The sequence below is a fragment of the Diaphorina citri genome, unplaced genomic scaffold (genome assembly GCF_000475195.1).
Source record: "Diaphorina citri unplaced genomic scaffold, Diaci psyllid genome assembly version 1.1 scaffold3766, whole genome shotgun sequence".
NCBI classification, from domain to species: domain Eukaryota; kingdom Metazoa; phylum Arthropoda; class Insecta; order Hemiptera; family Psyllidae; genus Diaphorina; species Diaphorina citri.
In genome coordinates this window covers 3,636-15,664 of record NW_007381166.1, presented here as the reverse complement: position 1 = coordinate 15,664, position 12,029 = coordinate 3,636, and the positions used below count along the sequence as shown (strand labels likewise).

Sequence of the window (12,029 nt, the reverse complement as noted above, 5' to 3'; positions counted from 1 at the left end):
AAAAAAAAAAAAAAAAAAAAAAAAAAAAAAAAAAAAAAAAAAAAAAAAAAAACAACGTACCTACATATTTTTAATGTCTTTAGGTTTGAGAGCTAAATTTGACCTAAATATGTAGAATTGTGGATAGACTAATGGGGAAAAATCTACCTAGGAACATTTCCATTGCTACCTGGGTATTTATATACCTATTCTAAAATTGAACTAACCACAAGGACAGTGCCTATCATACAATCTAGGTAAACTTGATATCTAGTCAAATTGGGTATCCTACCTTTTGTCTAGGGAAAACAAGATTAATACTTCATCACAGTCAAAATTGCGTTTGAGTTGGGAATAACAGAATTTTCTACTGCTCTGTTCAGGATGTCCTCTAGCTTTTCCTCACTCAATGGGATCTGCAAAATTTCTCTGAAAAAGACCAGACCAAGAGAAATTTTAATAATCGCGAAGAAAAAATTTGGGTGTCTAGGATATGAAAAAATCCTTCCTTTTTTCCAAACTTATTAGAAGCTTACAAGCCAACAAGCTTATTAAAAGATCTAAAAAGTTACTTCTATGGAAAAGGTATGCTATGAAAGCCGAGTCCACACCGAATATCATACGGGCACAGGTCACTAGCGCTGTGTATAAAGAAGACATTGGATAGAATACTTCATTGAATACAAGGTACATTAATTTTATCACATTACAAAAGTTAATAAAAGGAGGCTCGCCTTAAAATAATATCCAGGGATTTCATTTCTAACACACAAACAAATGGATATTATCTTGGTGATAGGACTGAAAATAATGCGAGTATGGGTATATCCAAGTCACAAAAGATCTTATCAGGTTGAAGTGACATGGAGCTCATTAATAGCCCATGTGATGGCTTTGTTTACAACAATAGAGATGTAATAATCCGGTACAACTTACTCTAATAACTGCGCCTGTCTTGTATCTTGTATAGGTATCACCGTATGCACTTGCTTAACTCGTCGAATATGATCTTGCCAGCTGACTAGATTGTCTTTCAAGGCTGGCCAATCATTCCTGAGGAGGAGAGGGAGATGTCTTTTAGTACAGTGGTTAGTTTTCTTTTTATCTACATATCTGATAATAAAATGTCTTGTAAGCTGTACCAAGTGAACTTTTTAGAAAGTTGGAACCCTTTATCTGACCAGAACAAAATGTGGATACCGCGAACAAACCGCGGATACCGCGAATAAGTCACGGATAGCGCAAACAAACCGCGGATACCGCGAATAAGTCACGGATAGCGCGAACAAACCGCGCAATTTTGATTATGATACTTCCAAGGTTGGTTGTAACATGCTATAATAAAATACTACAGTAACCAAGCCTCAAATAAATAGATAAATACTTGGTTGAGATTTAAACTCGCGGTCTCTCACTTGGGGGGCGAGCACCATCACCAAGGTCCATTAATTTTATTACATTACAAAAGTTAATATAAGGAGGCTAGCTCGAAACACTTTGTGCTACTACCATACCTTCTTACTGAAAATCACTAAAATCTACAGAGGATATTCTGGAAAGCTTTATAGAGACATCAGGGACTCACATAAGAAAGTGGATGGGTAGAAGATCTTCTTCAGGAGAAAGAATCCTGCCACCATAAAAAAACTAACAATAATAAACAATCCCAAGCATAATACCTTTATCATATGGGCGTCCATTGACTAAAATCTACAGAGGATATTCTGGAAAGCTATATAGAGACATCAGGGACTCACATAAGAAAGTGGATGGGTAGAAGAGCTTCTTCAGGAGAAAGAATCCTGCCACCATAAAAAAACTAATAATAATAAACAATCCCAAGCATAATACCTTTATCATAAGGACGTCCATTGTCAATGTTAAGTCGGAGAGCCAAGTTCAAATTGAGGAAGTGAGTCGTGTAGAGCTTGCTACAATTCTTCTCAACACAGGAACACGTCTGGTGAAGGTCTGCATAGAAATCATCCACACAGCATTGATCAAACGATTCTGTAATGTGCTGGTCTTCTAGCTCTTCTTTTCTAAAAATAAAGAATGAACAGGAAAATATATTCAAGTTGAAAAGTCGATGTTTAAAAATTTAGTCAGTGGTCTTTTTACTTCAAAATACCAAAGTTAAGCACCACTGAGCTTTCTGTATAATAACTATAGTGTTTATCTATACTGCTCGCTTAGAAAAAAATTTAGTCAGTGGTCTTTTTACTTCAAAATACCAAAGTTAAGCACCACTGAGCTTTCTGTATAATAACTATAGTGTTTATCTATAGTAATCTATACTGCTCGCTTAGAACTCAAAAGTCCCTTTACTCCAACAGTAGGCTACTACTATTTACCGTGGTCAAATTCTCAAATTATATTGATAAAATTCCATACTTCGGCTGAGATTGAACAAAGTCCCTTTACTCCAGCAGTAGGCTACTACTATTTACCGTGGTCAAATTCTCAAATTATATTGATAAAATTCCATACTTCGGCTGATATTGAATCCACACCCTCCTGTTTACCAGGCAAGCGTCTTGATCACTACACCACCGAGGGTAGGGTGATGGTTAAAAGGAGCCAAAGTTCCAAATATGAGTGGAAATAAAATACAATAATGTACACTTACTGCAATTGAAACACATTCTTCCAGAACTCTGATAATAAATGTCTTGTAAGCTGTACCAAGTGAACTTTTTAGAAAGTTGGAACCCTTTATCTGACCAGAACAAAATGTGGATACCACGAATAAGTCACGGATAGCGCGAATAAACCGCAGATATCGCGAACGAACCGCGGATATCGCGAACGAAACCGCGGATACCGCGAAAGAACCGTGAATACCGCGAACAAACCGCGGATACCGCGAAGGAACCGTGAATACCGCGAACGAACCGCGGATATCGCGAACAAACCGCGGATACCGCGAAAGAACCGTGAATACCGCGAACAAACCGCGGATACCGCGAAGGAACCGTGAATACCGCGAACGAACCGCGGATATCGCGAACAAACCGCGGATACCGCGAAAGAACCGTGAATACCGCGAACAAACCGCGGATATCGCGAACGAACTGCGGATATCGCGAACGAAACCGCGGATACCGCGAAAGAACCGTGAATACCGCGAACAAACCGCGGATATCGTGAACAAACCGCGGATAACACGAAAGAACCGTGAATACCGCGAACTAATACGGCGGATATCGCGAACGAACCGCGGATATCGCGAACGAAACCGCGGATACCGCGAAAGAACCGTGAATACCGCGAACAAACCGCGGATATCGCGAACAAACCGCGGATAACACGAAAGAACCGTGAATACCGCGAACTAATACATGAACACAGAGGAATCGATGAGAACCTTCTAGCTTGGAAATTGAAGGGGAGATGAACAAATGAGGTTCAAAACCACTGTCAAAATGTAGGAGAAACCTCTCCTCAACCCCCTACATTTCCCCTGATATCCTACTATCATTTTGATAGTAGGGGGTCAAGGGGAGATTTCTTCATACCTAGATTTTTGTCAGAGCTCATTCTCTCTTCTGCTTTCAGGTTGGAAGGTTCTCTATTCTCTGGTCCCTCTCTGTGATATCCTCAAATATTTCAACACGATTTTCTGAATACCAAGAGTTCCCATTTGAGTATTTAAGATTGGAAGGAGTCTTTCTAATGTAACTTTTCACGAGGAATCGATTGGTGTACATATTAGATGTCTAGGAATGACGGTTAACAAATTATGCGCTTGTAACGAGTCAAAGTCAAAACATTTTCATTGTAAAAAAAAAAAAACAAACAAACAAACGGACTTACTGATCAACATTCTGCAGTAAATACTGCGTGGCTAATGTGACTACTCGACCTCTGCTAGTAATGTTCACATCAAACTTGTTCGAGAAGATCATCTGTTTCATGAAACTAGTGATGTCTGCAGTATCCATCTTGCTGAAATAGGGGGAACTCTTCTTGAAGAACTCTACCATTTCATCCACTATTTTGCCGTCTGCTGTAGCGTTCTGAAATGGAAGAACAGCGGAGTGAGCTACTTGAATTCCAAGTACATATTAACTTATTTATTAACTCGAGAATTTTCCATTTACATCATGGTTCATATCACCATAACTTTCGACTGGCTTGTCCGACTTTAATAAAAAAAAAGCCAAACTGTTACAAGGAAAATTGGTCATTGGATTTTGGTCAAATAGGAACTGAACTACTGCAATTTTCCCCGATTTATACCTCGTTCAAGGCTCTTTAGTACTAAGAGTTACTATATATGGGTTTTACCCGTTGATTTGTTAATCAATCAATCAATCAAGACCCACAGCTATCCTTATTATAGAGCTCTCTACAATATAATTAGAGCCTGAGAAACCTACCGTATGCTGTGTAATGTGTATGTATGATTGTATCAAACACACAGAGGGAAACAAAAAAACGATCGGTAATAGGAGAGAGTACTCTTTTCTTATCTGAAGAAGAAAAAAAAATCTTTGAAAAAGTTACCATAGACTGTTCATAGGAGTTGAGATTTTTCATCAGCAGTCGATAGTAGACGGAAGATAGATTGACTGCTGATTTCAAATGAGGAGGTAACGATTTGAGAAGTCGAATCAGAGACTGCAATGTACTATCAGTCAATATCGGATCGATTGAGTCTAGAATGTGGCCATCTAACAGGGACTTGTAATTTATCTCTGTGGGGAAAGAAATATAAATTTCAGTTAATTATTTATTTATGGAGATGGAATGATTGTGTGAATCAAGGCTTGGGTGCGTAAAATTCATTAGGATACGAGGTACACAATAGGGCTGCCTGGAAGAGACTGACAAGAAACGCCGACCCTATTTAAATAGGAAAAGGCTAGGAAGAAGAAGATTTGGTTTCTACTTTTCTATTCAACTGGGATAGGGGGATGATAAATCACACAAAAGTGAATTTTGTATATACCACGTACGTGTGATGTGGGAAGTTATTTTGGACACTTAATTTAATTAAAGTCATTACACTCATTACCTAATGAACTTTGGACATAGGAAAATATATCTAAAGGAATAGGACAATTAAAAGAAGAAAAAAAAAAAAAAAAAAAAAAAAAAAATCTTACCTGGAGAGGTGACAGTAACTTTGATAAGAAGTTTGAGATGATCCTTGAGTGTCATGTTGGCCAAACTGATAGGCGGAGAACTTTCAAAACTTTGAACAAACTTGAACAGGGACGTAAAGCTCTGATGATTAGAGCCTGGTAACTTTTCGAATATCTCTTGGGTAAATCTGGTAGAAAAAGAGGTCATTTGGGTTAATTAATATTCTTAATTCAACTCTCGTACGAATGTAATGCAGCATTATACACGCATGCTACGCCACTAGTAATGTTAAAGTAAAGAAATGCCCACGCCCACAGTTTTTAATGTGTGATCATTGAAATCTCTCTCTTTTCTTTTGAATCAAGCCTTTATCGTTGTAAAGTTTTTTTTCCAAATCACTTCTTTCTTCTTTATACAACTACAAACGTATAAAGCTATCATCTATGTACATTGAATGGTACGGTACCTCTAATCTAATCTAATCACAAAAAAGGAGTAAGCGACTCGCTCATTTCGACTCTTGTTCAGAGGTCTTTGAATTTTTTAGCGCGTATGACGTCATAGGAGTTTCCGATATAAACAGAAAAAAAAATTCCAGGATCCTGGAATTCCACAAAGATTACTCATTTCTCAGTTGAATCAAAAATTTTGAATCCAATTTAAAACTAAAAAGTCTGTTGTTAATATAAAGGACGAAAACAATGTTCCTTATGATGGACACCCTATTTATTAATAGAGCTGCTGGTTCTTAAGGCGTGTCCACACATAGTCGACTGGCGTTCGATCGACATCGACTGAACCATCCACACTGCCTCGATAACATAGGCCGGTCGACACAGCTTTAGAAGCTAAAAAAAACTCGTTGAATTTACCTCTGTCCCGTGCACTCGTTGATATAATGCTCTCACAATGTTGTATAGCATAGATGTTCTTGCTTAGGAGAAGCCCATGTACGTATTTCCTATAGACATCCTGCACGGGTACACATTGAAACAGTCTGGCTTGGAGTAATCTCAAATCCTCGAGTAGATTGTGAACAAACTGGATGTTGAATGGACTCATGTTGGTTTCTATGGAGGCCACTACTTTGTTGAGAATCTCGTTGGCTGTGTCTGGGTTGGTTCTGTTCTTGTACACGAACTCCCAGGTGTGATCGATGTTGTATCGTTGTAATATGTTGCTGCCTGGAATAACCGAGGAAAGTATGTTTAAGCGTTTGTAAAAAAACGGGGAGGAAGAAGAAGAAAAAGAAGGAGGAGGAGAAGGAAAATAAGAAGAACCGGGCTATTTATTCCCCAAATCTTTGTCCATTTTAAACATTTTTGAACGGTGTACATTAGACCTGAAATTTTATTTCAGATCAATTAGAAAAAAAAAACAACAATATTGATCAATTGGGCCCCTCTGTGTAAGATAGCTATAAGTTTACCTTGATTGGCAATGGCAATTTTCCAATTAAACAGTTTATTCTGTATGCTTACTGTTTCATCTTCAGATGTTTTGCTTGGGGACTTGAATGTATGAAGTACCTCGACATTTCCTACAATGCTTTTAGGCACATGGCTTCAAAACTATCAAACTCAAACTGTCGAGAACAAATGAAATTTTTTAAGAATCCATCTTTTGAATGATACTCACAAGCAAGGATAGCATCCATATGTTTGAGTCTGCCCAACATCTCCACGCTCACATCCAGATTCGTGACCAAGGCTAGCGTCTGATTTATCCTCTCATACTGCTCGGGCTCATTATTTCTACACGCCAACACACTAGCTATCACCACACTACTCAGATCGTTAGCATCCTCACACAGGAGTCGCCAGTTGAAGCGCTTCGTGAACAGATACAGGTATACAATGCTATCTACCGAGAGTTGCTTGAAGTAGTTGAGTACGAGAGATTTCTTGAAGTCTCGCCCGTGTAGATGGGCCATACGCTCGAGATAAGGTATGATCTTGTGCGTTAGGTCGGAGAGAAACACATGCTCTTTCTGAAATATGAAAGAAGGAATGCAATCAAATCATGAATTATTTGTGGTGAAGCAATTTCCTCTTCACAACTTTGTGCGTATCACAGTATTACAAGTATTTCATTTACTCAATCATCACGTTTATCATCGCTCGTTTCTTTGACCTGTAATTTCGTCACTGATCGCTACTCGAGTCAAGTAGCTATTGTCCTCAGATGCTGAGTGCACCCCGAACTCTCTAAGCACAAAGCCGAAAAAACTTCGACACCAGGAAAGAGATCGTCGCCTTAATCACAAGGTACACCATTCGAGGTAAATTCTAATTATTTCTACTAGCATCAGAAAATTTCCTTACCTTGCTAGTCAACAGGATCATACGTTTGGCAGGCTCAATGTTCTGCAACTGTTCTAGCGTCATATAGGACAGTTCATCTTCGTAGGAGAACACAATCGATTCCAACGTCAACAAATCACAATGCAAAGCGTCCAGTCCGCCAATGTTCTTATCGAGTGCTATCTTCACCAACTCAATGCCTACTTCTACAAGACCACTTCGCTCCACTACAGCTTTGACTCGCTTCTCATACCAGTTCATGATGATCTCTTTGGTATACTCTAGGATAGGTGGTTCAGTGATATCTATATCTTCAATGTAGGAACCCCATTTCAGCTCGCACCAGTCTTTGTCACGCAGGTTTTTCTGTTCCCAAGTGTGCGGTGTCCCGTCACTACTGCACTCGGGAAGGAGGTCTCTGAAAAAGTAGAACAAGGACGATTTTAAAAACTTACAATGAACTAGGACTCCGTATGTGCAAGGAAACAAGAAAAGACTTTGGGAATTTATTTTCAATGTATTGCATTCAACCAAATATCAAACTTTCCAACCAACAGTTTTAAAATGCACACCTGCTATATCCTTCACCCTATTGACATACATGGGTACTTTATAAGAGGTCAGTGTTTTTATTCAGTATTTTCCAGAGCGATATTTTGGAGAAAAAATCTAATGAATTGTGAATAAAAACCTTACTTGTAAACTTTAGGATCACAAATCTCCGGAAAGTTGTCGAGAAAATGCAGCCAATAGGGGAGAACCTGTTCTCCATGGAATGTGAGAATATATTCGACTGCCCTGGCATTTGACTCGCGGGCATACTCTATGGCAGATCGGACACCAGACTGAAGACGAAACTTGTCGTACTTGTCTTTCTCATAGGCTTCGTCCGCCACGCCAGGAACTTCAATAATCATCAAAAAAAAAAAAAAAAAATGTGAGCAACCTCCGCGGCCTTCAGTGCAATAGTCCTAAACAAAATGGATGCGGTACACAAGGGACCAAGAAGAGACCACCTTAACATCCGTAGACGAGTGGTAGTTGCACGCCGGAGGTCCCAGGTTCGATTCCCGGCGGGGTCGAAACATTCGGTCCAGAAACTTTTTATAGTTTTGAATTTCGCCGAAAAATACATAGATTTGAACCATATTATCTCTTGACACCCAGTTTGTCAGTGACTAGACCACACGTCACACAGTCAACATTTGGGCGTGAATCGATGGAAATTAACACCACACAGTCTCCGCGTAGTCTTTTATGTTACGAGTATTCTATAAGTGAAGGCATTAAGGAGCGCAGTAGCGCTCCACCCCACCAAGTCAAAACAGTTTGGAAGCGCTACTAAGAGATATTTAGCATTCCCAGAAATGAAGCTTCTGTGGAGCATTTGATCCGATGAGTAAAGTCATAGCATGCTGCTTGACAATCTGATATACGTCCAAGTTGTACTTGTCTGCTAGGAACAAGGCTAGGGATAGCATTTCTCCTGAGTCACTCCTGCGGGAACAAATAAATGTTGGTGTTTACAAATGTCGGGACATTGATCATTAGGCCATTTTCCTACGCGGGTCCCAATATTTTTCTTCAATGGAACTGCTGGCTTTAAAGGCTGGACAGGAATTTAGGTGTGCTTGTTTCATGGAACAGTTAAGGGAACATAAAGGACAGTTAGGAGAGTTTTTGATATCTATTCTATGGAGGTGTTGAGACAGAGAGTCGTGCACCGTGAGAAGGAAATGATCGACAGATGCCTTCCACGGTAAATTTGGAATGATGTAGGAACAAATAAATACTTTGGTTAAAGAACAAGAGGACCTACGGTAAACAAAAAATCTAAAAATCTGGTCTGGAGAACCCTCCATCCTTACATTGCAAGTCCCAGCACAGTATCTTCTCGGTAGATCGGATCTGTTATGAATCTCCTCACATCCACTCCGCATTCAAACCTCTTCAGTTGTTCAATACAGGAGAATTGCTCTTCGTATTGGACATGTCTCGTGAACAATTTGACCGCAGCTGATTCCTGAACGTTTGGATCCTGTACGATTTTCTTCATAGCATTGATCACCTGTACGGAAAAGTCAGTCAGGATTAGATTTTTACCTCACAGCATTGATCCTCTGAACGGAAAAGTCAACGTCAGGAATTTATTCGATTTTTACCTCACAGCATTGATCACAGTGATTAGTGAATGTCAGTACGTTGTACTAAATATATTGATGAGGGAAAAAATCACCCAATCTGGGGAAAAAAATGATGGCTATAGGTGTAAGGAAAGAAATTAATGTCAGGACTTGTACGATATTTCTTGATGGGGAAAAAATCAAGCTTTCGCCGAATGGTGTTGGCAGAGTAAAGAAAAGACATCTTTTTGTATCTGCCATACAGTACTTTCGTAAGTAAAAGTTTGAAGTGAATACCCTTGACAGTCAACAATGTTACTTACATTGTTACAGTCAACAATTTTATTAAAATAATAATAATAATAATAATAATAAAAATAAATAAATAAAAAAAATCGAAGGGTAAAGGAGCTGTCTCTCCTCGGGACATAGTATTGAGTTTCGGGACAGAACATCAAATTATCACTGACCACAAAAAAAAGACCATCTTTAAAGGGAAACCAACCTCAGTGGTGTAGTGGTTAGCACGGTGGACTTCGGATCTGGAAGTTGGTGGTTCGAGTCCAAGTCAAGTCATGAAATTTAGCGTATTATTTTAAGCGGGGAACGACATTTGTGACAAGCAATAAATTTATGCTCAACACAATTAAAATTCCTTTTTAAAGGAAATTTTACCAAAAATCCTCACTTACCTGATGGGGAGGCAGATGAACGACTGTCGGATCCACGGATCTCAAATGATGCAATGCAAAACACAGCAAGGCGGCTCTGCAAGTGAATTCAGTGAGAGGGATATTGTTGAAACACTCTTCACTGGCCGCCACATCTTGAAGACATAGCAGATAGGTGAGAGCTAAGGCCGAGTCCACACCGAATATCATACGGGCACAGGTCACTAGCGCTGTGTATAAAGAAGACATTGGATAGAATACTTCATTGAATACAATACAATACAATACAATACAATAAAAGGCCCACTCCGAGGCTAAGGTGAAGGGACGAAAAGCCCTAAAGGATGGGTTAAGCTTGTACGAAAGGGGCAATTTTGAAACGCCTACTTCCAAGGTTGGTTGTAATATGCTATAATAAAATACTACAGTAACCAAGCCTCAAATAAATAAATACATGCCTTGGTTGAGATTCAAACTCGCGGTCTCTCACTTAGGGGGCGAGCACCATCACCAAGGTCCATTAATTTTATTACATTACAAAAGTTAATAAAAGGAGGCTAAATCGAAACACTTTGTGCTACTATCATACCTTCTTACTGAAAATCACTAAAATCTACAGAGGATATTCTGGAAAGCTATATAGAGACATCAGGGACTCACATAAGAAAGTGGATGGGTAGAAGAGCTTCTTCAAGAGAAAGAATCCTGCCACCATAAAAAAAAACTAATAATAATAAACCTTTATCATATCCCAAGCATAATACCTTTATCATATGGGCGTCCATTATCAATGTTAAGTCGGAGAGCCAAGTTCAAATTGAGAAAGTGAGTCGTGTAAAGCTTGCTACAATTCTTCTCAACACAGGAACACGTCTGATGTAGGTCAGCATAGAAATCATCCACACAGCATTGATCAAACGATTCTGTAATGTGCTGGTCTTCAAGCTCTTCTTTTCTAAAAAATCAAGAATGAACAGGAAAATATAGTCAAGTTGAAAAGTCGATGTTTAAAAATTTAGTCAGTGGTCTTTTTACTTCAAAATACCAAAAATAAGCACCACTGAGCTTTCTGTATAATAATTATAGTGTTTATCTATACTGCTCGCTTAGAACTCAAAAGTCCCTTTACTCCAGCAGTAGGCTACTACTATTTACCGTGGTCAAATTCTCAAATTATATTGATAAAATTCCATACTTCGGCTGAGATTGAATCCACACCCTCCTGTTTACCAGGCAAGCGTCTTGATCACAACACCACCGAGGGTAGGGTGATGGTTAAAAGGAGCCAAAGTTCCAAATATGAGTGGAAATAAAATACAATAATGTACACTTACTGCAATTGAAACACATTCTTCCAGAATGAAGTGGTGGCTGTCAAGTTAAGGAATTGAGACACGGAGAACAAACCAGGAGATTCCTCCGGTTCGGAACTTGCTGCCTCGTGAAATTCATCCAGACTATCCACAGTAGTGTTTACATTAGCATAGCGTAGTTCTGACTTGAGTTCTAATAGTTTGAGAAGGTATTCGGAATCGGCATGGGTCAGCGCGAATGTAGCCAGCTTCTGACGGATGTCTATTTGCGTCAAATCGTTTCGACACGCTGAAATCAAAATTCAATGTGAATTAGGTATACAATTTATGATGCTGACGCTTTTTTTTTGAGAGGCTGACCCCATTACAACTACAGGGTGGTGCATTTTTATTGATCAATATTTGAACCTTTTTCATAGCATCTGAGATTACATAGAATGCGAAAGTCCTTTCAACATGAGACACACTAGACGGGGTAAATAAATTGAAAGACTTTTAATTTTTAAACGATAGAAATTAAATTTTCATTAAAAAAAAAAAAAAAAAAAT

General features: G+C 38.9%; 3 protein-coding genes across 3 annotated transcripts in view; all 3 read right to left on the bottom strand.

Moving 5' to 3' along the window:
- Window positions 1-132: 132 nt before the first annotated feature.
- Window positions 133-5,299, bottom strand: LOC103520546. The gene is made up of 5 exons (XM_008485645.3): window positions 5,091-5,299; window positions 4,489-4,679; window positions 3,796-3,998; window positions 916-1,032; window positions 133-408 (listed from the first exon to the last, which is right to left on the bottom strand). Exons 1-5 carry the CDS (start codon window positions 5,275-5,277, stop codon window positions 294-296), a joined length of 813 nt encoding a protein of 270 aa, XP_008483867.1. The 5' UTR covers window positions 5,278-5,299; the 3' UTR covers window positions 133-293.
- A 329-nt stretch (window positions 5,300-5,628) lies between these two features.
- On the bottom strand, window positions 5,629-11,796 carry LOC103520544 (neuroblastoma-amplified sequence-like). Its single transcript, XM_026831616.1, has 10 exons — window positions 11,502-11,796; window positions 10,932-11,122; window positions 10,189-10,397; window positions 9,242-9,441; window positions 8,731-8,870; window positions 8,070-8,277; window positions 7,395-7,791; window positions 6,709-7,060; window positions 5,943-6,254; window positions 5,629-5,672 (listed from the first exon to the last, which is right to left on the bottom strand). Exons 3-10 carry the CDS (start codon window positions 10,375-10,377, stop codon window positions 5,629-5,631), a joined length of 1,842 nt encoding a protein of 613 aa, XP_026687417.1. The 5' UTR covers window positions 10,378-10,397; window positions 10,932-11,122; window positions 11,502-11,796.
- Window positions 10,912-12,029, bottom strand: part of LOC113472058 (neuroblastoma-amplified sequence-like) — a 3,022-nt gene continuing 1,904 nt past the window's right edge. The window contains exons 5-6 of the mRNA XM_026831615.1: window positions 11,502-11,769; window positions 10,912-11,122 (exon numbers count right to left, since the gene is read on the bottom strand). Of these exons, the coding sequence (XP_026687416.1) occupies window positions 10,912-11,122; window positions 11,502-11,769 (479 nt within the window). The remainder of the gene's footprint in view (window positions 11,123-11,501; window positions 11,770-12,029) is intronic.